At 49.4% G+C, this 24,432-nt stretch overlaps 1 protein-coding gene across 1 annotated transcript in view; it reads left to right on the top strand.

The window, feature by feature from the left end:
* The first annotated feature begins 48 nt into the window (after nucleotides 1-48).
* Nucleotides 49-24,432, top strand: part of TADA1 (transcriptional adaptor 1) — a 40,424-nt gene continuing 16,040 nt past the window's right edge. The window contains exons 1-3 of the mRNA XM_090049914.1: nucleotides 49-254; nucleotides 21,121-21,212; nucleotides 22,289-22,354. Coding sequence (XP_089906040.1) covers nucleotides 181-254; nucleotides 21,121-21,212; nucleotides 22,289-22,354 — 232 coding nt within the window. The 5' untranslated portion in view covers nucleotides 49-180. The remainder of the gene's footprint in view (nucleotides 255-21,120; nucleotides 21,213-22,288; nucleotides 22,355-24,432) is intronic.

Raw genomic sequence — 24,432 nt, forward strand, 5'->3', positions numbered from 1 at the left:
TTGGGGGGTGTCACGTGATCCTACAGCATCCCGGAAGCAGCTGCGGCGCGGGTGGGAGCTGCGACACAGGAGAGGCGGTCGGGGCTGATCCCGCGGTTGCCGCGCGCCGTCGGGCCTGCGCCGCGGCGCGGGAGGGAAGGAGCGAGCGAGCGAGCTCGGGTCCCGCCGCTGCTGCCAGCAATGGCGACCTATGTGAGCGAGCTGGAGGCGGCCAAGAAGAACCTGAGCGAGGCGCTGGGCGAGAACGTGAAGCAGTGAGTGCGCCCCGGCCTCCCCGCCCGGCCCCGGCCTCCTTTGCAGGCCGTGCCTGGGCACTCGGCCCCTTGCCTGGGGCTGCAGACGTGTGTGTCGGCCCTGCTCCTGTCCCGGACTAATGCTATCCCGCCCGGCCCCCGTGTCTACCCCGGGCTCCCGTTTCAGGGCCCGGGGTCTTCGCTAGGCCGGCCCCGCTCCGCCGCCGCCTTCCCTCCCGCCAGCCCTAGCCTGGCAGCGTTACTCGCTGGCGAGGGGCCTAGGCCCGAGTTCTCCAGCTCCCTGCTCCGCCGCGGGGCTGTTGCATACTGGGCCGGTGGTGGAGCCGGGCACACGCGCGATGCAGTCCTCGCAGCACAGGATGATGATTATCCCAGCTCCACAAAGAGCCGGCCCCACTGCAGGGGTCGGGGCTTAGAAACATGGAGCTGGTTTCCATCCTGCTTTCGCTTGACTGTGCAGCAGGGCCTGTGTATCTCACCGTAAACTGGTCAGCCAAGCAATAAATGTAGACCCACCACGTGTGAAATACTTATCGGACAATTATTTGATTTATTGTGCAATAAATATATCCCCACCACACCATAATTATTAACTGGTTAATTGTGCACCAAGTGTAGACTGGCCACAACTGCAAAGTAACAATCACAGGATTAAAAGGACTATGCAGCTGTAAAAGAGCAGGCCCGATCTAGAGTGAGTGCTTGAAAATGTGTAATGAGTATAGAGGTGGTTTTGATGGGGCTTTAATTTGAACATGTAGCAGAGTCCTTAGTTTAAGACTGAAATGAAAAGAAAATTTTAAAAAAGGTAATTTCAGGGGGGGTTGTGGAATAGGAGCCTTGTGACCAGGAGCAGTGAAGAGACAGCAGCATAGCAGAGGAAAGGCTAGATTGATTGGTGCAACATCAAGATGATTAAAAATGCCTGTGGGATGAAGAGTTCAGAAGGGAACTGGTAATCGGGGTGGCCAAGTCAGTGGACTTCATTTCCCAGTAGTCCCTGCCCTGGTGGCTGGGGCCAGTTTCCATGGAGACCCCAGCTGCTGGGCCCAGGGTTTCTGTGGAGACCAGCCCCAGCAGCAGCACTGGCAGACAGCAGTAGTGCTAGACTCTAGGGGTGGGGGGGCCTCAGCTGCCACTGCCTGTGTAGGACAGGTAGCAGTGGTGGTGCTGTTTGGAGTGGAGGCTATAGGAGGCTACTGGAAATTTTGGGGTGGCTATAGCCCCCCTCTAGTGTCACCCCTGCTGGCAGGGCAGGGAGCTGCTCTAGAACCCAGCTGGGATCTTGCAGTGGTGACAGCATGGTTTGGAGCCAGGGCAGAGCTGCAATCTGCAGCCTGGGCAGCAGTGTGCAGGCAGTGGATCGTGGCTCTGCACTGGCTTCGGACCACACTGTCACCACTGCAAGGAGCTGGGACGGAGCCATGATCCACTGCCTGTGTACCCCTGCCCAGATCAGGCAGGCTGCAGATCGTGGCTCTGGCCTGGCTTTGGGCCACACTGTCACTGCTGCACCATCCCAGGTGGGCTCCAGAGCAGCTCTGCGCTCTCTTATGAACCCTACCAGTGTTGCTGGGGTTGGTTTCCATGGAAACTCTGGCCTTGCACTATCACAGTGTAGCTGCTGCTGGGGTCTCCATGGAAACTGGCCCCAGCCACAGAGACATGGGCTGCTGGGAAATGGAATTCGTTCATCAGCCGGATCTGCCATTTTGTCCACCCCTGAGGTAGATGATAGTAAGTCATGAAGCCAAGCAACTTTCCCAACACTGCCTGACTAGAAATGCTGTAGCCACTGCCAGGCAGTTAGCTTTAACCTTTACACCCAAGAATCAAAGAGGGGGTACATGTGCACCAGTGCAGCCCCCACCCTGAAGCCAAACCCAACAGACTTTTTTACAGGTTCAATAACATGCTACATGCTTCTGTTTGTATAAGCAGCTTTGCAGGAAATCAAGCAGATTCCATTGACCTCAGTTCCTCATTTTCTCATGCAGCTCCACAGAAAAACATTTTGCATCTTTGCACCTGCTTCCCCATCTGCAAAAGAATGGCAATGGCATTTGTATCCACTGCAAAATGTGTTTTGAGATCTGTGGAGCTATGTGGTGTTTGTAGCAAGCCATAACTTTAGGCTACAACCCTGCCCCCCCCCCCAACAGTTGATTATTTTAACTCAAAGGGTGTAGAAACAGCGCTAAGGTGTTGCAGTAGTATCAGTGCTGTAATAGCAGTTCTGGCACCAATATAAAGAACTATTGTCACTCCAAAAAACCCTGCCCATCATTAGGGTAGATTTGTTTTAAATCAATTTAAATCACAATTTAAATAACTGGTCAGGGAGCCTCGATTTAATCACCGTTTTCTACAAAAAGTGCATTCTTGTTGTTTGATATAACCTTAATACATATTACTCACAACTCTGAGACAGGTGTAGCTTTCATTTTTGAAAAGTACACTATACATTTTAAAACAGTGATTTATTTTGAGATTTCTTCAGATTCATTTTGCAGCTACATCAGAAAATTATGATTTGGTTATTTTATTTACCAAAGCTAACTGAAGCAGGTGCTTGTAAGGTCATTGGGAGATGAACCATTTCCAGTTCACTAGATTAATCATAGATATGGACGGGGGGATGTTTTTACCTTGCTACATTAGGAGGACATCAAATGAGCACTGAGCCTTATGTTGTTGTTAGCTTGGTGCTTTCTTCACTCTTTTTCTAGATTTCTTCTCATCTTTGATTTCTTCTCTCTTTTACAGCCTGGCAAGTCTGCTGCCATGATAGGTTTTCACTCCTACCATACCATTCCTTCATTAGATCTGAAATCAATGGAGAGGCTATACTCAGAAACTTATCCATCAAGACTTCTGGAATATTCTGCTCAAAATGTTACTTTTTTGTTTCTACTGCCCCTCCCTCCTTGCATTTATCTCCAGACTGCTCCTTCTTGCCCAGATCTACTCCACCCCTAATAATCCTTTCTCTATTCATTTAACTTCTTGAAACTTCGCACTTTTAGGGAGAGGTAAGGGCTTGATTCCACGTACACAAACTTGTAGAGAGACAAGAGGGCTGAGGGTAGGTAATCAGCTCTGTTATTTCTCATCTCCATATACTGCTGTTAACAAGGATGTTATCTCTGGAGACATAAATCCACAGTTTGAGAAATGAAACTAAGCATCACAGAGGTGCTTAATGGGATCTTGTAGACTGAGGACTGAATCCCATTGGGTACAGTGGTTTTCTTTAATTTTTCCTAATGTATAGAGGAGCCTCTGGAAATCCTGTAAGATTGGGCCCCTAATATAGTCCATGGCCTGTTGTGGCCTATTTATATATCTTTTCTAAAAAGGTCACATGAATATATTCTCTCCCAGAGTATGTAATTAGAAGTTATAATCTCTGTTGCATGAGGATTTCTTTGAGCTTTAACATATCTTGAATTAAAAGTATCTTTATATAGGTTTATTTTTTAATTAAAAAAGCTTCTTAAAAATACAATTAAATAACAAATCTGATTTAAATAAAAACAATTCATTTTTTTAAATCATTAATTTTTATCCACCCTACCCATAATTACAGTTACTCTTTGGCTTTTGTCTGGTCTGAGTCTCCAGAAGCTGGTGGGATTTCAGTGTGTGGAAATTTGTGTTATCAAAGGGAAGCACGTCTGATGGAAGCCTGGTAAAGAAGTGTCAATGATTCATATGGCATACTTTAAAAATCTTTAACTGATTGGCACTAACTAGACATGGTATGAAACTTGGGTCTCTTGACCCTAGGAGTGGTGCAAAGATTTTTGCCACCCTAGGCAAATGAGATTTTGCCGCCATTCCTTGCAATGTACCTAGGACCCAGCAAGGGCGGGCACCAGACAGAGCCATGGAGCAGCAGCCTGGCAGCATTTGATATGCCCTGCTCACTTCTCCATGTACATGCTCAGATTCCAGAGGTGGCCCCCATTGAGCATATGCTAGGTGTATACATGCTGCATTTGCTTCCCCTTACAATTTGCCACCCTGTGCCTGTGTGCCTGGTCAGTTATGCTGGCTCTGCTCAAGCCCACCATTACTTTGTTGCCTCGCACTTGGAAAAGCCTGGTTCTTGCTGTCCATCTACGAATGCTTCATATTCTGTGCTGCTTCACATCTGATAAAGCTTAGGGTTGTATCTTCTGCCTTTTCAAAACACTAGATGGGAGAAGGCATGCTATCCCATTTCATGCCATAGGCTCTCGATTCCCAAAGGAAAGCGCATCTGTATTTAAAGCTCTTAACTGCTCTGACTCTCAATTTTGTAGCTGGGGAAAGAGGAGGTCTCCTGGGGAAGGGGCCTGCTCTGTGAATAACGACATGCCTTCCTCTGCTGTAATTAATAATTCTCCTATTGATCCATGCTACTGCTGTGATGGAATGTTGTGGGCAGCAGATAGGAGGAGATCTGTTTGCAGGCTTAGAAGGGGGAGGATGATAATGGTGCTTTTTGTTAATGTGGGGATGCTCTTAACCATAAGGGCTAAAACCTTACCTTATTAGAATTCTGGAATATTATCTGTGGTTCTCAAAGCACTTTACAAAGGACATGTGTATCCATAGTCCTGTTCCATGGAAGGGGGAGCTGAGATGTTGAAATGTGAAGTGACTTTTCCAAAGTCTCCCATTGGACCTTTGACAGATAGGCATGGAATCCAGGTCTTTCAAAACCTGTGCTAGTGCACTGTGTGCTAAGCCACACTGCTCCCCATGTGGTCTTATTCTCCGTGGACCAGTAGCAGTTTTTCATATGTCACTGGTTTAATTAACACAGTTCTCCTCCATTTTGTATTAATCTGGTGAGCTGATTTGACTGGGATTGTGCTCCTTTTCCTTGCTACACTAAATGTAGAATTAAACTTTGTGTCCTTTGCTGCTGTATCTTAATTCAGGTTGAATGTATAGGGGAGATGTCGTGGTGCACCTATGGGTACTTGCCACTTTAAGGGCTTGAGCAGGCAGCACAGCAGCCTGTAGGTGACTACAGAGCCAGTCAGGTGGTCATATGACAGCCAGAAGGCTGCCTGATTGGAGGAGGGCTTGGCTGCTTGAGTATAAGAGCAGGCTTAGGGAGCAGGGACAGCAGTTGCAACTGGGAAGCTGAAGGGTGAACGTCTCCTGGCTGGCATACTGCTGCTCCCAGAAACATTCTGGGTGTCAACTGTAGGAACTATGAGGAAGGAGGAGGTTCCTAGGGACCCAGTGGGTCCTAAGCTCTGAGTAAGTGGCTGTCGGTCTGGGGCTGAGGAGAAGCCATGTACATCTAGGCCCAGGGGAGAACCAGACCAGCCTAGGAAAGAGGCTTAGCGTCTGTAGGCTTACTGAGGGGTTAAGCAAGCCCCTGATTAGAACTGGCTGTGCCCAAGGCCAGGGACTCAGATGAGCTCAGTGAAGTAAAAGGCTGCTGGATAGAAGATCTCTGGGGCTGTAGGCAAGCCTGGGGGGAGTTGGTGGCTTTATGGTGGGGCCCAAGGGGGGATCCCTGCTGAGTAGGGAGGTTAGCTGCTACTACACTGGTGCCAGGGAATCTTGACTGGTCATTGCAAGAGGCCCAGGGCCAAAGGGCAAGTAAGCCCACCACAAGGGGCAGGCCAGGGTTGTAGAGAGCTACTGGCACCCCAACTGGCCTGGAAGCAGGGCTAGAACCTAAAAGAGGCTGAAAGATCCCTTTGCCTTGGGGAGGGGAGGGGAATAGGTGATTAGTAGGCTTGTGCGAGTAAGCAGCTATTCGATCCAGCTTCAGATCTGGCCACTTCGGATGTCAGCGATCCGATATGGAGCTCTGGACCAGGTTCCCGCTTTGATCTGGCCGAAGTGGCTCTGAAGCTTTGGAGCCACCTCGGAGATCTGGCCATAGCATTTAATGGGGAATCAATGAAGTATCTATAACTTTGTTGTTTGTTGTCTGATTTGGATGAAACTTGCAGGGGTGGTAGCCTTTGCTGAGAGCATGAAGCATGCCAAGTTTCAGGAAGATCAGTGCATGGGCTCGGGGAACTGCACCCCAAATTCTTGAGAGCAAAACTCATGTCACGTGTATGTGCTAAGTCACAGTGGGGTCAAAACTGCAGGGGTGGTGGCCTCTGCTCAGGCCATAAAGCCTGCCAAGTTTCAAGGAGATAAGTGCAGGGGCTTGGGGGGAACTGTACCTCAAGCTGCAGACAAGCAAAACTTGTGACATGAGTGACACTGTGTGTTAAGGCGCAGCAGGGTGAAAGCTGCAGGGATGGTAGCCCCTGCTGTGGCCATGAAGCCTGCCAGCTGTCAAGGAGATAGGTGCAGGGCTTCTGGGTTCTGGGGCCCTGCACCCCTAGCTGCTGACAGACAAAACTCGTGACATGGGTGCTTATGCAACTGACTGTCTCTGTCTTGGGGCAGTTGACTGTCTATTGATTTATTTCCTCTCCTTAGTCTGTGGTTTTGTAGGTGTTAATGAACAATGATTAACACCTACAAAACCACAAACTAAGGAGAGGAATAATACAGACAATCAACTGCCCCAAGACAGACACAGTTGCACAAGCATCCGTGTCATGAGTTTTGCCTGTCGGCAGCTAGAGGTTCAGGGCCCCAGAACCCAGAAGTCCTGCACCTAGTTCCAAACCACTTGGAAAGCCTAACAAAGCCAGCGCTCTGATCCAGACATGCTGCTTCAGATGCCGAAGCATTCAGAGCTTCTCTGGATACAAAGCATGGTTCAAAGCCTCACCCAGCCCTTGTGGTTAGCTGCCCAGCACACTGAGATGATGGAGGATGAAGCCCAGCTTTCTGAGGGGAGGTATCTTACAAAAGGGCCTGGGAGTGAAGGGCCTAATGACTGAGGCTGCAACAGAGTACCCAGGAGTGAGTAGCCCAGGGAGAATATCCAGGAGCCCAGTGAGGGGAGGAAAGACTAGAACAGGTAGGCCTGCAGTTGGTTCTGGGGAATGACCTAAAACTACACCCTGCTGGGGTTGGATGGTGTGAGGCTGCCTGTGGCGGGGCAGTCCCTAGGAAAGGCCACACCGATGCGTCCCTAGTGAAAGGTGAGTATGGGGCTATGGAAAGCCTCAGCCCCCACTGCCTTGTGGGTGACCCCGTGGAAGAGAGAGGCTAGGGGAGCCCACCCTGAGTGAAAAGCACCAGGCTGGGGCAACAACATGGGGGCCAGGAGGGCCTGAGGCCCAACACCTGAATAAGAGTGAGGCTTGGGTGATAATATAAGGGCCAGGGGTAATGGCAATGCCCAAGGCCTGTACAGAGTGAGGCATAGTGGGAGGCTTAAGTGAGAGTGGGGTCCAGCACATCAAGAGACACTTTAGACCCAAGGGGTGTAAAACCCAGAAGCCCCAGTAAGGGGGCGGAGTAGTTACCCTAGTGAGGGGGTAAGAATATAAGGGGCTAGAAGCCTAACAAGGGGCCAGGAGCCCAGAGTGCAGTTGGGAGTAGAGACCCCAGTGAGGGGGCATGTGGCTAAGTTTGGGCAGGAGGCTGAGCGTGGCCCAGCAATGGGGTCAGGGGAGATTTTTGGATGCCATTTGTGAGGCATAGGACACAGTAAAGGGGAGGTTGGAGTTGTGTATTATGCACTTAGCATCAGGGCATAAAATGGGCAGTCTCCTGTATTTTCCATCTGTTTTCCAATACATTAAGGCGTGGCAGGTGAGTTGGGGTGGAGTGCCCTAGACAGATGTGTGGGCTGACATTGTGATGGCCCCAGGATGGCTCCCTGTCACTGATGAAATATTAATAACTAGTGTAGGATACTAAAGATAATGCTCAAAAATGTATTGTGTGTGGGCATTATGATTAACTTTAAGGACTCTATTGGAATGTAGGTCTAGACTGGAATATAGAAAGAGGAAGGTTAAATGGTGGTGTTATCCCTCCATGGGGGCCCCTGTGGGGAGGGAGGGAGTGGAGCAGAGGCAGGTTCTGCCCAGCTGGGGTGGGGTGCAGGACGGAGCTGCAAATGCCTTGTCCGCAGGACATGGGTGGGGGGAGAGGGGTGGCTCCTGCCCTGGGAGGGCATTGGGGGGTGCCCTCGGATCTGTGCATGGGGCGAGGGTGGGCTGCAGCTGTTGCCTGGGGCTGGATCTGTCAGGCTCTTCCTGGTGGGGGGGCTGGGCCAGGTTGCACTTGGGGCAGGTGGCAGTGGTGGCACTGACAGGGGGGGTGTTGGGGGAGCTGCAGCCACCCCAAAATTTGCCATAGCCCCCCCCCCCCCCAGGTGCTGCTGCCATGCAGCCCGAGCACAGCCCTGGCCCAGCACTCCCACTGGGAAGAGCTTGGCGCAGCCCCAGCCCACAGCAGTAGCCTGACCTTGTCCTGCACAGATCCAGGGGCACGCCCCCCCCCCTCCCAGGGTGTGCACAGTGGCAGGAGTTGCTGCTCCCCGCACCTTCCGGACAAGCTACTCGTGGCTTCGTCCTATACCCTGCCAAGCTGAGCAGCGCCTGCCCCAGCCCCACTCCCTCCCTTGCTGCGGAGGCCTTGATCTGTCCTCCCACGCCTCTTCCCTCCCTCCACTCCTTTCCCTCACAACAGACTTACCAGCCAGATGCTGCTCTCCATGCTGCAGGTTGTGCTCCTGGCCCTGTGCATGCTGTAGCTGTGCACATGCATGGGGCACTTATCGACCACATCAGGCAAAAAAACCCCTATTTTCAATACTGTCAATTTTCCCTATATCAGTGCTGATCCAATATGGGACCAGTGTATTGGCGCACCTCTACGTTTGTTGCATCTCTCTCAAAGGGCACTCGTGGCTTCTTTGAGAAGCTGGAGCACCTTGGTCCCAACATAGCTGTCTGCCATGGCTTTGTCTACTCTTGGATATTTCACAAACCCTCATTTTTGCAGGAGGGTAAGGAATTCAGGTTCTACTATATCTTATTACAGTTTCTTGATGTCAAATAAATTGATCAGAAAACAGGCTGAGGGAATTGAGTTTATTTAGTCTGGAGAAGAGAAGATTGAGAGGATTTAATAGCAGTCTTCAACTACCTGAAGGATGGTCCAGAGGTTGGAACTAGACTGTTTTCTGTAGTGGCAGATGACAGAACAAGGAAAATGGGTTCAAGTTGCAGCAAGAGAAGTTTAGGTTAGATATTAGGAAGAATTTTCTCACTAGGAATCTCCATCCTTGGAAGTGTTTAGGATCCGGGTAGACACAGCCTTGGCTGGGATGATCTAGTTTGGGATGGTCGTGCTTTGAGCAGGGGGCTGGATTAGATGACCTCATTTCTTATGGTTTTATGCAGCTAAAATGAATATTTAAATAAATTCAATATAGTGGATCATGGTGGATTGATTTAAATGAAGGTGATTTAAAACCATCGATTTAAATAAAATTTCCCACTGATACGTCTTCACATATTTCTTAAACAGTGGCACAAATGTGATCACTAAACCACGTTAATTTACACCTCAATACAGCATTTTACATGTGTCCTTAAACTCTTTATTCATTTTTTTTAATTTTCAAATTTTATTTAGCTCTAACAGACAAGTCATCACAGCACTAAATGTACAATGTCCTCACAGTTTTTCTGTGGCAAAAGTGTGGGGGAATATAGGAAGCTGTGTGTGTACTACTGAATAATGTCTTCCCTTTTTCTTTCCAGTCAACTCCAGTGTTCCTTTCTACTCTGCCTCCGTCCTTTCCTATGTTGTCTCTTTGTCTTAACTAACTCCTCTGCCTTGCTTGGCCCAGCTCCACCACCACATAAGCACAGAACAGCAACAACCCTACCCAGCTTGGGTCTTTGCACAGGTGACTTTAGTCTGCTGAGAAACAGCAACTGAAAGCCCAGAACTTTCAAGAAGCAAGAGCTGGTAGTTAGGTTGGGCAGACAGACTAGAGCCATTTTCATAATATGAAAAACTGAGATCAATGCCCATGTTTGATTGGTGGGTAACTCAATGTCTGTGGGTGTGACAGAGCCATTAATTCATCTTTATGAGACTAAGTAGGTTTAGCATGCTTGTGATGAATTAAATGTAACTGTTATTTTTTAAATGAGACACACTTAGTATTTTATTGATGATTTAAAAAAAAAAAAGTCCAATAATATATCGGACTTTTTATATATGTGTATATGTATGTATATATATATGTATATGTATGTGTATATATGTGTGTGTGTATCACTTATTTTTATCCACCCTGCAGTGGATTCCTCCTATTGGAATCATTTTGGGAAATGATGATTTGATTCTATTAACTGGTTGATTCCATTAAAAGGAGACCTGTTTTTTTAAGACCACAAAAAGTTGCTCCCCACCCCACAGCCCCCTGGCCCTGCTCATGCCTCTCACTTCCCCACCCCACCTCTCCAGCCCTCCCACCAGCCCTGCTGGTGCCCCTTGCCCCCCACCCACATCCCCCTAGCTCCCCAGCCCTGCCAGAGGAGACCTCTAACTGCCAGGGCTACGGGGCCAGGGACCTGGGCCCACAGCCCCCCTTCCCCCAGCAGGAGGCAGCGGCTGCTGCAGTGGAGCAAAGCCCCATCTGCTGCTGCCCATTGCAGGCTCTGGCGTAGAAGATGGGGTCAGCTCCCTGGCACGCACTCCTGGACGGGCAGCGGGGGACCCGCGCCCCTCAGATCTGTTCACAGGGTGGAGGTGGGGACAGGTGAGGGCAGTGGTGCAGGGCTGTGCCCCTCAAAGCTACCATGCACGTGCACGCAGGGGGTGCATTGCCAGGGAGCCCAGCTCCTACCCGCCGCCCTGTCCCACTCCCCACTGAGGCCTCAACTTCACCCAACTTCCTCCCTTTCTCCCTCCCTAGGAGGGCTTAATTCTGCCCCCCCCCCCCTTTGCCCCAGCTGCAGGAGCTGCTCTCCAGGCTGCCTGGGGCTAGGTGCACATACATACACATGGTGCTCCCTGCCTGCTTGCCCTCCTCCTGGTTCCTCCCAGCCCCCTGCATGCTGGAACTCCTCCAGCCTGCAGAGAACTCCTCACAAAACTGCAAAATCTCTAGGCTTCTCCAGTAAAATGATTCCAAAAGCCAACAATTGTGATTCTAATATGTGTGCTTTTTTTTTTTTTTAAACATGTAATGATATACAAATGGTTTTGGTTTTCCCATATTGATTCAAATAAGTGGCTGATTCTGTTAACCAGCAATTCTATAAAGCAGAATCCACTGTATAGGAAAAAATTACTTCCTGAGTCTTTTCTGGTGATGTATTTCTCTAACCAGGGACTCTCCTAAAGAAGCTAGGACAGGGGCAGGCAATTATTTTTGGCGGAGGGCCACTTACCCAGTTTTGGCAAGCTGTCAAGGGCCACATGGGTAGCCCTACCCCTTGACAGGTGCCCTGCCCCGTGGTCACCATCATGGGACCAGTGTCTTGGGACCAGTGTCCCAGGGCCAGCACCAGTGGGGCCCAGAGTGGGGTGCAGGCTGGCAGGGGTCTGTGGAGCCAGGCTGGGCTGCACCAGCAGGGAGTGGGGGGAACTGGCTTGGCTTCATAGAACCCCTGCTGGCCGGGACCCTGTACTTCTGTTACCTTGCTCTGGGCCCTGCTGGTGCTGGCCTCAGGACACTGGTGTGAGCTCCGTGAACCCGCTCACTCCCAGTGCTCCCCAGCCCCGCAGTATAGGCAGGAGGCAGTGTGTAGCCCCAACCCCCTGCTCCCTGGCAGGGAATGAGCTGGTGCTGAGCGTGGGGAAAAGCAGCCCCTCCCCAGCCTTACAGCCAGCGTTCCCTGCTGCAGCCTTTCACAGCCTGCACGGGGCTGTACTGAGCAGGCACAGGCAGCCCCACGCAGGCTGTGAGTGGCTACTATGTGGGGTGCCGGCCATGGGGCGGGTGAGGGCCTGCTTTTCCCACACTCAGTGCTAGCTTGTAATCTGCCCCCACCGCCAACCTGGGCCCCGTGCTGGCTCTGGGTTTGCCTGTCAGGGCTATGCATGGCTTGCTGCACCGGACAGTGTTTGCCATCGCCGCCTCTGGGCTGCCTAGTGTGCGAGCTCTGGGTGGGCAGCAGCAGCAAACACTGCCCAGCGTGACAAGTGTGGGGGGGCCGCAGCTGCTGCTGCTGTGCACAGCCCTATGGGTGAGCCTGGATCTGGTGCAGGGGCCCAAGCTGGCAGTGGGGGCGGGTTACAAGCAGGTGTTGCGTCCGGGAAAAGTGGCCCCACTCCCACCCTGTGACCGGTGCCCCATGCTGCAGCCACTTGCAGCCCACATGGGACTGCCTGTGCCTGCTCAGGACAGCCCCGTGCAGGCTGCAAAAGGCTGCAGCAGGGAGCACCAGCCGCGGGGTGGCAGAGGGGCTGCTTTTCCTCAGGCTGCTTTTCCCCAGGCTCCTTCTCTGCCTGGGGTCCTCCCCTTCCCTTCCCTTCCTTCCCCCTTACCTAAGGTTCTGGTGCTGGAGGAGCCTCATGGTCCCAGGCCAGAAGCTCCTGCTGGGACTTTCGGTGGGGCTGGGTGGGCCCTGCTGTTTGCAGGAGCCTGTCGGGCTTCCCCTGGGTCCTACTGCCCCTGGTTCCTGTCATTTTTGACAGGAGTCAAAGATAGATAAATATTAATTTTCTAAAATTTTAGCAGCCCTGCAGGCAGATAGAACGGCCTCCGGCCTGCGGGCCATATTTTGCCAACCCCTGAGCTAGGACAAGGCACTAGCTGAGCTAGGGCTTTGTTTGTCAGGGACAGGAGCCCAGATGTCATATACCCCATTCATCTCCACTTGGATATGTACTCTGTCCAACTTTGCAGGTGATACTAAATTATGGGATGAAATGAACACTCTGGGGATAAGGAATGATTGCAGGCAGAGCTGGATAGGTTGGAAAAGTGGGCAGTACACAATAGGCTGCAGTACAACAAGGACAAATACAGAGTGCTGCACCTAGGGTGTAAAAATATCCAGCACACCTGCTGGCTAGGAAATTAGCCTCTCAGCAGCACAGAAGCAGAAAGGGATCTCAGAGTCATAGTGGACTCCAAGATGAACATGAGTTGTCAGTGTGACCAAATCATCAGCAAAGCTAACCACACTTTATCGTGCATCAGCAGATGCATGACAGATAGATCCAAGGAGGTGATACTTCTCCTCTATGCGGCTTTGGTCAGACCGCAGTTGGAGTACTGCACCCAGTTTTGGGTGCCGTACTTCAAGAAGGATGTTGATAGACTCGAGAGGGTCCAGAGAAGGGCCACTCATACAGTTAGGGGCTTACAGGACAAGCCCTGTGAGAAGAGACTGAGGGACCTGGACCTCTTCAGCCTCTGCAAGAGAAGTCTGAGAGGTGATTTTTGTGATCGCCTACAAATTCATTAGGGGAATGCAAGAGATCAGAAATGTTCTGTTCAGCAGGGTGCCTCTTGGGGTAACAAGGAACAATGGTTACAAACAGAGAGAGAGCAGATTTAGGCTAGATATCAGGAAAAACTTCTTCAATGTGAGGGTGGCCACAATCTGGAATGGGCTTCCTAGGGAGGTGGTGCTCTTCCATACCTTGGGGGTCTTTAAGAGAAGGCTGGATAGGCATCTGGCTGGGGTCACCTGACCCAAGCACTCTTTCCCGCCTAGACTTGGGGTCAGACTCGATGATCTGTTGAGGTCCTTGCTGATCTTACCATCTATGAGTCTATGAATAGCCCTTGAATAAAGAAGTGGTCTTGCTGTCAGGAAAAAAAAATCTGTCATGGGTCACCCCATGGAACTCACCCTCCTGCTGGCTGACACCAGCCTGCACATAGCGGGGATTACGGAAACGTGGTGGGATGCAATGCATGATTGGGCAGTGAATGTCAAGGGCTATAGGCTGTACAGGAGGGACAGGATAGGAAAGAGAGGTGGGGGCGTGGCACTCTGTATTAAGGAGGAATACACATCCTCGTCAATTAGCAAGGAGTCAGGGGAGGGGCACTCTGAAGTGCTTTGGGTTAGAGTACAAGGCAGTTGAGGGGAAAGAGACTTAACAGTGGGGGTCTACTACAGACCTCCCAACCAGGGAGAAGAGCTTGACCAGGAATTCTTGGGTCAGCTCACAGAGGTAGTGAAGGCTAAGGATGTGGTAGTCATGGGGGACATGAACTTCCCAGACATCTGCTGGGAAGAACAGTCAGCCAGGTCTGAACACTCATGTAGGTTCTTGGCCAGAGTGCAGGACCTCCATCTAACCCAGGAGGTGCCCAGCCCCACCAGGGGGGATGCCTTGTTGGACCTGGTGCTGGCCACGGGTGATGACCTGGTGAGGGGGCTGCAGGTGCTCGACCAACTGGGCGACAGCGATGATTGCCTGCTGGAATTCACCATCCAGCGCAAGGTGGCAAAGGCATGCGGTAAGGCAGCGGCCCGAGATTTTAGGAGGGCAGACTTCAATGAGCTAAGGAGGATAGTTGGAGAAGCGCTGAGGTCATGGAGGGGAGGGGAGTCAGGTGTCCAAGGAGAGTGGTCGCTCCTTAAGGAGATGATCCTCCAAGCCCAAAGGAAGGTAATCCCAACGAGGATCAAAGGGAGCAGGAGAGCACACAAGCCTCCGTGGCTCATCAAAAGCATCTGGGAATGTCTCCTTGCTAAAAAGGAGGCTTATACCCAATGGAAAGAAGGGGTCATCACCAGGGAGGAGTATTCTGTAGTTGCTCGGGGATGTAGGGGCGTAGTTAGGAAGGCCAAGGGAGAGATGGAACTGGGACTAGCTTCCCAGATTAAGGACAATAAGAAGTCCTTTTTTAAATACATAGTGGGTAAAAAGAAGGTCCCCGGTAATGTGAGGCCCTTGCAGGATGCGATGGGAAACTTGGTTGTCACACCAGACGGCAAAGCTAACATGTTTAATGATTTCTTTGCCTCCATCTTCCTAAGTAGAGACCAGAACAGCCACCTCCCTGCTGACCCCCTCGGGCCCCGGGGGAGGGACACCTGGGCCACGGGTTAGCGAGGATTCAGTTAGGGAACTCCTGGAAGGGTTGGATGTATTCAAGTCAGCCGGTCCGATGATCTCCACCCTAGAGTTCTAAAGGAACTGGCCGAGGTCATTGCAAGCCCCCTGGCACAACTTTACGAGCGCTCATCGTGCTCTGGTGAGGTGCCGGGGGACTGGAAGAGGGCCAACGTGGTCCCCATCTTCAAAAAAGGCAGGAAGGAGGACCCGGGAAACTATAGGTCAGTTAGTCTTACCTCGATCCTAGGCAAGCTGTTTGAGAAAATTATGCTGGCACACATCCATGAGGGGCCAGCAGGAGACTGCATGCTTAGGGGCAACCAACAGGGGTTCATCAGTGGCAGGTCCTGTCAGACCAACCTGGTGGCCTTTTACGACCAGATCATTAGATGCAGGGGTAGCAGTGGATATAGTCTTCCTGGACTTCCGGAAGGCTTTTGACACTGTCTCTCACCCTGTTCTCATTAAGAAACTGGGGGGCTGTGGTGTAGACACCCACAAAGTCAAATGGTCGCCAACTGGCTGGATGGCCGCACCCAGAGGGTGATAGTGGATGGGTCCTTCTCAACCTGGAAGGACGTGGGCAGTGGGGTCCCCCAGGGCTCGGTCCTCGGGCCCACACTGTTCAACATCTTCATCAGCGATTTGGATGAGGGGGTAAAAAGCACCCTGTTCAAATTTGCTGATGACACTAAGATGTGGGGGGATGTGGGCACACTGGAAGGGTGCAACAGGCTACAATCAGACCTAGACAGGCTACAAGGGTGGGCAGACGAGAATAGGATGGGTTTCAGCACAGACAAGTGCAAGGTGATGCACCTCGGGAGGAACTGGCACCATACCTACAGGTTGGGGAACTCCCCTCTTATCAGCACGGAGGCGGAAAGGGATCTGGGGGTCATCATTGACTCCAAGATGAACATGGGCCGGCAGTGTGGGGAGGCAGTTAGGAAGGCCGACCACACCTTGGCATGCATCCACAGATGCATCTCGAGCAGGTCCAAGGAGGTGATCCTCCCCCTCTATGCGACACTGGTCAGGCTGCAGCTGGAGTACTGCATCCAGTTCTGGGCGCCGCACTTCAAGAGGGATGCGGACAGCATGGAGAGGGTCCAGAGGAGGGCCACTCGTATGATCAGGGGACAACAGGGCAGGCCCTATGAGGAGAGGCTACGGGACCTGAACCTGTTCAGCCTCCACAAGAGAAGGCTGAGGGGGGATCTTGTGGCCTGTTATAAACTAGTCAGTGGGGATCAGCAGGCACTGGGGGAGTCACTGTTCCCCCGTGCACCACCAGGAGTGACCAGGAATAATGGTCGCAAGCTGGCAGAGGATAGATTTAGGTTAGATATCAGGAGGCGCTACTTCACGGTCAGGGCGGCTAGGGTCTGGAACCAGCTTCCAAGGGAAGTGGTGCAGGCTCCTACCCTGGGGGTCTTTAAGAGGAGGTTGGATGAACATCTAGCTGGGGTCATTTGACCCCAGTACTCTTTCCTGCCATGGCAGGGGGTCGGACTAGATGATCTGCTCAGGTCCCTTCCGACCTTAGAAACTATGAAACGACATGTTGGTGCCACCAGACAACTAACCTGAAGACACTTGAATAGGGTCCTGACTGATCTGAAGCTTTGGCTTTCTTATAGGAAAGGTCACTTTATTATGTGCTCAGTACTTAAACAAGGATCTTGGGGTATAACTGAACGCCAGTAACCAAATCTGTCTTTGGTTGTCTCAGCTGACATGTCAGTGTGACCAGGGGACTCTCCTGGAGAAGTTGGGACTTGGAGGGCCCTGACAGCCCCAAAGCTTTGTTTTTAAGTGCCCCCAGCTCATTCCCATGTAGTCATTCTGCAGTTCCTCACCAAAATGGTACCAGTGGCAAAATCTGTTGCAGAGACGCATAGTTAGCTGTATTAGCCTGAAGCCAGGGTAGATTTGTACCTGATAGACTAACTTAGATATTTAGCACAACTTTTCATAAGTATTAGATGTGGTAAGATACGCACTCCAATTTAGGTAGTTTAAGGTGAAAATCTGTTGCAGACCTGCTTGAATATCATATAATTGCAAGTAGGCAAAACTCTTGAATGTGGGACAGGACACTGCCTGACCTGATGCTTTGCCTTTGAGTGGCGTGTGGCCAAATGCTGCCCCTCCATTCAGCTTTGTTCATAACTTTTTGAATAAGGGACAGGTTTTTGATGGTGTTGGTGACCAAATCTCTCTTGGGTTGCTACAAGTGACACCTTGCTGTAGCTGAAACTTTCATGTAGTACTTGGCACATGGTGCTACCCAGTGTAACTATTGATACATTTTTAAAACATGTTTCTGCATGATGCCTCAGCAGATCAGTTCCTATGTAGCATGGCACCCGCAAGTCTGGCCCCAGAATCACTTGAAAGTCTGGCCCCTGACTGTGTCCAACAGATGTGTTTTTAGATAGAAGTAAACACAAACACTCCCTACAGAGATAGGTACCTTGCCATCTTACCTTACATATGAGCCTTTATAGCACAGTGAGCTATGCCACAGGATTTTTTAAACTCTTGGCAGATTTGTCTGTCTTGCACAGATTGCAGGGTGCAGACTAGGCAAAAACTATTTCCCCAGCCCTTCAGATAAGGGTGTAGACAGGTGGCTGACAGCTTCTCCCTATAACATAATTCTTCTTGTGGAAACAGATGAAAGATCTTGCCCCTTGCAGTGTCAGGTCTTGGCTTAGTAGTTAGTGTGTAAATTGGGAGTAGGCAAAATGCAGCCCATGAGCTGGATCTGGTCCACCAGGTGACTGGATCCAGTTTGCAGCTGCTCCTGCAGTGCTCTGCATGAGGCCAAGCCCTGCCTTCTCATGCTGGAGGTGGGAGGAGCGGAGCAGCACTCAGGTGGGCCAGACTGTGGGCGCCAGTACAAGCGCAGCATGGACTGACCTGGCAGAGCACTGTGGGGGCAACACGGACTGTACCACCCAGGCAAGCTCCACTGCACCCACCCCCCCCACACACACACACACACCCACACACCTATAGCAGGCTCCCGGGACCTGGTGCCCAGGCAGCCCGCTTTTCCCCCGCTACCAAGTGTGCACACATGCTTGCACATGCCCTGGAGTTGTCACCATCCTGCAACCCAGCTCTGTGATCCCAGCCTCACCCACCTCTTTACTTTTGAATGCTGCTCCCTGCCTGCCTGCAGCCCCATGGGAAGTTTTGGTGAGGGCGGAGGGAGGTGGTTGCTGGCTTGGCCTGTGACAGCTCATCATGACTCCCCAGGTGGCTGCTGGGCCTGAGTAATTGCTCGTGCCTGATATAAATGGATTGAATGACACAGTCTCTGAGGCCACGAGTTGGACAGCCCTGCACTTAGTGGTACCAATGGTGTATGTAGAAGTGTGGAACAATTTATGGAACTTTGCCAGTGAAATCAACTTGCTACAGCTGGAATATTTTGTGGGCTTTTGGGGTGGTTTTTTTTTCTCCACAAGGAGATGCGTAAGTATCTGGGGAATGTCTATGACTGTGAATCTCCAGATGGCATAACAAAAAATCAAATAGATCATCTTTCTATTTGTATTTATAGAAAGTTTCTTCATCCTTTTGCCATATTTGGGCAGGTGTGAGCATGACTACTGTATGAGTGTTACTTCCATGCAAGTGAAATAGTTGAAAAAATGCTGGCAAAGCAAGCAACCAAGAAAACAATTTCCTTCAGACATACAGTCCCTCAAAAAAGAATTGGGCTTGAAATTCAGATGACAAGTTTTCCAGCTTGACAAATTTGGGTTCTATCTATGAGGAAAAGTCTTGGAAGAGCATCAGTACAGCATATATCAATATGGCTGAGAATGTTCTGGGATTTTTCCAAAAGCAGGAAAGGGGATTTGGTCACTAAAACTATATGTGATCCCATCATGAGAAGAAAATGGGCAAAGTTGAATAGGCAAGAGGAAATTAGCAAACAGAAGAATACAGAGAAATTGGTAAAGTGTTCAATAAGGACAGACAAATGAGCATGTATTGATTAGGGTTGGAATGTTGTAGCTGTGATAGTCCAGGAACTGTTGGAGAGGTGAAGCAGTCCTTCAGGTGTGTGACTTGGAGTAGTCTCAGACCTGAAAGAAGTGATGCCTAAAAGTTTATCCAACAGCTCTCCCAACTATACATTTTGTCCAATTAAAAGATTTCACAAAAAACCTGTGCCTCTCAGCCATATGTTTATTGGCAGGCCTGGGAAGCAGAGGTGGCGCTCAGAAAAAGGGGATGCAACTACTTTGTACAATACTGAAAAGGCTTGCGGGTTACTTTGCTCGCAGCTACAATGGAATAAAAATATTGAATATTTATTATAGTGTGTTATGTACTAACACAGTTCCTGGGGACTTCTAATATATTAGTTTACATACAGGCAATCCCTTTGAATAAAGAACTGCAGACCAAGAGCCAGCTTCACCTTTGCCCTTCCTCTACTAATGAGACTATAGCTGTTTGGCTTGTAACATATGAACAGCCATAAAAAAAAAAAAAAAATGAAGGCAAAGGGGTTAGCTCTGCTAACCTCTCTGCTCCACAAATAGTACCAGTTCTCTTCCTTTTTAGGTGGTCTTATTCTTCTACACAACTAGGTTTATTTTATTTCAACCATTCTTTACCCAATCTGTAACTACTTCTTTCTTCCACTGGTTTCCTGCTTCCCCTCTTAACCATTTTTACTTTCCATAATTGTTTTAAACAAGAAATTATTTTACCTGATACTTAGCTTGGGTTGTGTCTGTTTCTTTCCCAGACTTCAGGAAGGCATCATGCCAGAAAGCTTGTGTAACAATGTATAGCAAGGCCATTAAAAGATACTGCTAGAAACTTTTGCTTCAGGTATATTCCTTGGACCATCTTGGCTACTAGGGAACTATTACTAGTATTTTAGTAGCAGATCTCTCCCTTTTAGGTTGAATGATCTATTAGCTCCCCCTGCTGGCTCAGCAGCCTCAATCTTTCCAGAATTCAGTTATTACAAAACTATTGATTCAACAGGTAACTGTTAGGCCTGTGCAAAGTGAGAAATATTCACTTCAGATTCAGCTGATTCAGAGATTTGAATCACTGTCCTGGTTTGATTTGGCTGAATTGGATCCAAAGATTCGGTGCTGCTTTGGAGAGTTGGCCATAGACTAAACAGGCAGCAGTCCTCAAGGACTCTGGACACAGCTGCCTCCAGCTGGGAAGTCTGGTGTGGTGATTGGAGGGGGGGAGGGAGGGGACAGATCAACGCCTCTACAGGGAGGGAATGATTAGGGCTGGGACAAGCTGCCCAGCCGGGGCAGAGGGGTGTGGGATGTGGGCATGGCAGCACTGGGAGCGGGGGCTATACTTTGCTGCTGCTTGCCCAGCTTGGGGGGACACGATGCAGGCACAGCTTGCTCCAGGTGGAAGGGGGCAAGTGGTAGCAGGGCATGGCTTCTGCTGCCATGCCTGCGTGCCATGCCCCCAGCTGAGCAAGCAGCAGCAGGGCAGAGCCCCTGCTCTCAGCGATGCTGTGCCTGCATCCCGCACCTCCTTGCCCCAACCCCTCCCTTGCTGTGGGGGCATTGATCTGCCTCCCCGCACCCCTTTTCTCATCCTTCCACCCACCACAACAGGCTTACCAGCTGGAGGCAGCTGTCCTGCTTCCTCAAGGTGAACAAGGCTGTGTACCTTAAACCTTGCTGCTTTCACTCTCCAATCAGGAAAAGCTGGCTTTCATGGCAATGTTCTGTCAAAGCCATTTTAGAATAGATACACTGTTCCAAGTGAATGGAGAAGCTGAAGTCATTTTACTTCTAAAGCATTTTGTATAGGACCTCTAAAAAATAAAACAATACCTTGGATCTAAACTATATGAAAGTCCATTTAAGAAATGGAAAAATGCTGTGATTTAGAAGGCAGGGCTTAATGTCTTTTCTCTTGCTAACAGATACTGGGCAAACTTGAAACTTTGGTTTAAACAAAAGATCAGCAAAGAAGAGTTTGACCTAGAAGCTCGCAGACTTCTTACACAAGATAATGGTGAGACACCATCTTTAAAGAGTTTCTGGTTTTGCCTGTCTCTCTCCCATGTTCCTGAAAATACCAAATTTGGGGTTAACTTCTACTTCTTGTAGAGTAATGTAATCATGCAAATACCATTGTATTGAAACCCATGACACTTGGTCTTAAAGCATGTCAATCTTCAGAAGATTAAATTGCATCCTACAGGAGTGACAAAGGTGCTACCAATGGCTTAGCTCCTTTAGTGGGAAGAAGTTTAATTAGATGCGAAATACCTGGAGGATGGCAGTAGGAGAACTAGCCTCCATGCTGAGAGGGTGGTGGACATCTCTTAAAGTCCTGGCCAGTCTGGTTTGGGGTAAGCTTCTTCCTGACCCCAAATTTGGAAGTCAGTTTAACGCTGAGCCACATACACCAGTTGGACCTCAGGAGAATAAATATTCTCTGTATGTTGTTGGTAGAGCTGTCCCTATGGGACGTGAATCAAGGCGACTGGACTGGGTCCTGTGCTTTGGGGGGCCCTGTGGAGCTGGGTGGAGCAGCTGCAGTGACACCGCACTGCTGCCAGCTTCACATCTGGCTGCTTGGCGACACCCCCTACCTCCTCCCCCCTGCCGCTGAATCCACTGCTGGCTTCCTCATGTCTGGGGGCAGGGCCCCATATGGGTTAATTTGCCTGGGCCCCGCACCCTGCTCAAGTTGTCTCTGGTTGGTAGAGTACAGGGCCATACAGTCTAGCGTCCTATCTCCAGCTACAGCCGATCATTAATACTTCAGAGGAAGGGAGGGCAGCAGAACACACAGGGGTTTTTTTTTTCCATATAGAAGGACACTTGCAATGACCAAGTTACCTCTTTAATAAATTGGTTTCCTTAAGCTTAATTTCATACATCAGATGGAAAAAATTCCTAGAAGATACAAACTGACCAGCCACATAAATGCATGATGGAAACATGTCAGGGGGCGGGGGGTTAAACCTAAACACTGTTAGAGTACCTTTGAGTGGTTGCCTTTAGATTGCTAGCCGTGTTGTCATTATAGACGTCTGTCTTCAAGGAAACCTTCTTGTTCATGGCATGTCTGTCTCTTCACAGTCCATTCTCACAATGACTTCCTCCTGGCTATTCTGACCCGATGCCAAATCATGGTTTCTGCACCAGGTAAGTAAGCTGCTTTGTTTGTTTGTGTTTTGAGTCCTACATTAAGACTTTGCATGTCTTATGGTGGGTTTTATTCTTGAGTTACATCCTGAGGTTTCATTTTAAATTGCAGTTCCTTGGAGTAGGTGCTACCTCTTATGTGCTACATGTTATATGACACAGTGTGAATCCTGACTCCAGCCTCTAACTACAGCTACAATATAAGTACTTATAATATGAAGTACATTAAGTCCTTATTTTGTAATACAAATTGACCAGAGACTAGTGCCCTGCATAGCTGTACAGAAGTCCCTGGTTTGATTCTTGTCTAGTTCCTGGAGCTGCAAGGGTGCATGGCCTGTGCCTAGGGAGGAGTGAAGGGACACTACTCTGTTCTTTAGTGATCTGTTCTGCAGGCTGCAATAATAATGACCAGCTGCAAAAGGAATCTGAAAAAGATGAAGAGTTAATAGGTAACGTCCCTAGGACGTGGACTGTCCTTGCTTGTGTCCGAAGTACAGCATGTGTTTTACTTTTGCATCTAGCTGTAAGCCTTACTTAAAAAGAGAGTTTTTAACATCCAGCAGCTGACTCACTACAGCTGCTTCACATCTGGTGTTGGGTTTGGTGGAGTGCAACTATGAAATGTGCTGATGCAAACAGATCTCTTGGGAGGAAAAAAAAATTTTTGAGTGAAGGATATTCATTACCTTATGTATCCGTTAGAATATGTATTTGAAACTGCTGCATGTTTCAAGGATAAGTATGTTTCTTAAGAACTGTGTGGTTGCTTCTCCTTTTTAGCTTTTGTGTACCAATGTGCTCTCCTACTGGGTATAAAGTTTCTTTTTGTTTGCTTGTTTAGAGACTCCCTAGACAATCTTGGCAATCAAGGCCATGCAAGGCTTTCTCTCATTTTATCTTCCATCTTCTGCCTCTAATTCCTGTCTCTTCTAGGTACTGTGTCTTTTCTAGTAATCTTGTCCCAACCAAGACATGATCGTATAGATAGACTTAGCATGGAGTCTGGGCAACAGTAGCATCTTTATCCTATTGGGATTTCTCCAGGCTTTGGCTTTAGGGCTTGCAAATCTGATACCTGGGTACAGGTTGACCATGTCTCACTTGCATCCAAAGAAAGATGAAGAAATGAGTCAAGGAAAAGCATCAGAGAGAGAACAGGGATAAAATAACAACTGGAAACAAAAGAGTGTGATCACAGAAATTCTTCTAAACACTTTTCCCACTCTGTCTTCATCAAAAAAATAAAATACTAAAAATGTTTTAAAAAATACAGACTTAGTATATAGTTGGGTCTCTGTAACAAGGCTGCAGACTTGCAGCCTGGGGCAGTTAGCCAGCTGGTAACAGGCCACCTCTGCTCTGTGGTGTGGGTTAACCCAGGGCTTGAAGCTTATATTGGACTGTTTATATTTTCTACTGAGTTCCCTGGTGCAGAAGAGACCAGGGCAATATCACCTGTGTTGTGAAGCCCAGAGAAAGACTATAGGAGTTAGTCCAAGGAATGATCTGAACTTGGTGGTGCCAGGCTAGCCAAGTGACCTTCTACAGTCCCCCTGTAACTTCTCAGATTTCTCTCTATTAGTACTTTCTTGCCTTTAGACCAGGGACAGGCAATTATTTTGGGTGGAGAGCCACTTACTGAGTTTTGGCAAGCCATCAAGGGCCACATGATAGGCAGCCAGGGGCATATACATATTAATTTTCTAAATTCTTTAGGGGCCCCGCGGGCCAGATAGAATGGCCTGGTGGGCTGCATCCGGCCCCCAGGTCGCATTTTGCCCACCCTTGCTCTAGACCTTGGCTAATGTAGTTTACGTTGAAGGAAGTGGTGACTAAGACTCTTCATTTCTGCTAATAAAAGAATTGGAAGCCTTAAGAGAAGCAGTGCTGTCCTTGCTAAACTTGCTCCTGTTTGGGAGGATTGACTGCAAAGAATCATGCTTTTCCTGGCAAGAAATGCTAAAATCACTTGATTTGTGCTCTTGTTTGGGATAACTTAACATGACTTATATAAAGGAAGACAGATGTTGGCCTGCTCAGGATTTGTGGAGGGAAATGATGCATTTCCCTTCTGC

Source organism: Crocodylus siamensis, chromosome 5, assembly GCF_052110815.1.
Source record: "Crocodylus siamensis isolate JL-2025a chromosome 5, ASM5211081v1, whole genome shotgun sequence".
In the NCBI taxonomy this organism is placed as follows: domain Eukaryota; kingdom Metazoa; phylum Chordata; order Crocodylia; family Crocodylidae; genus Crocodylus; species Crocodylus siamensis.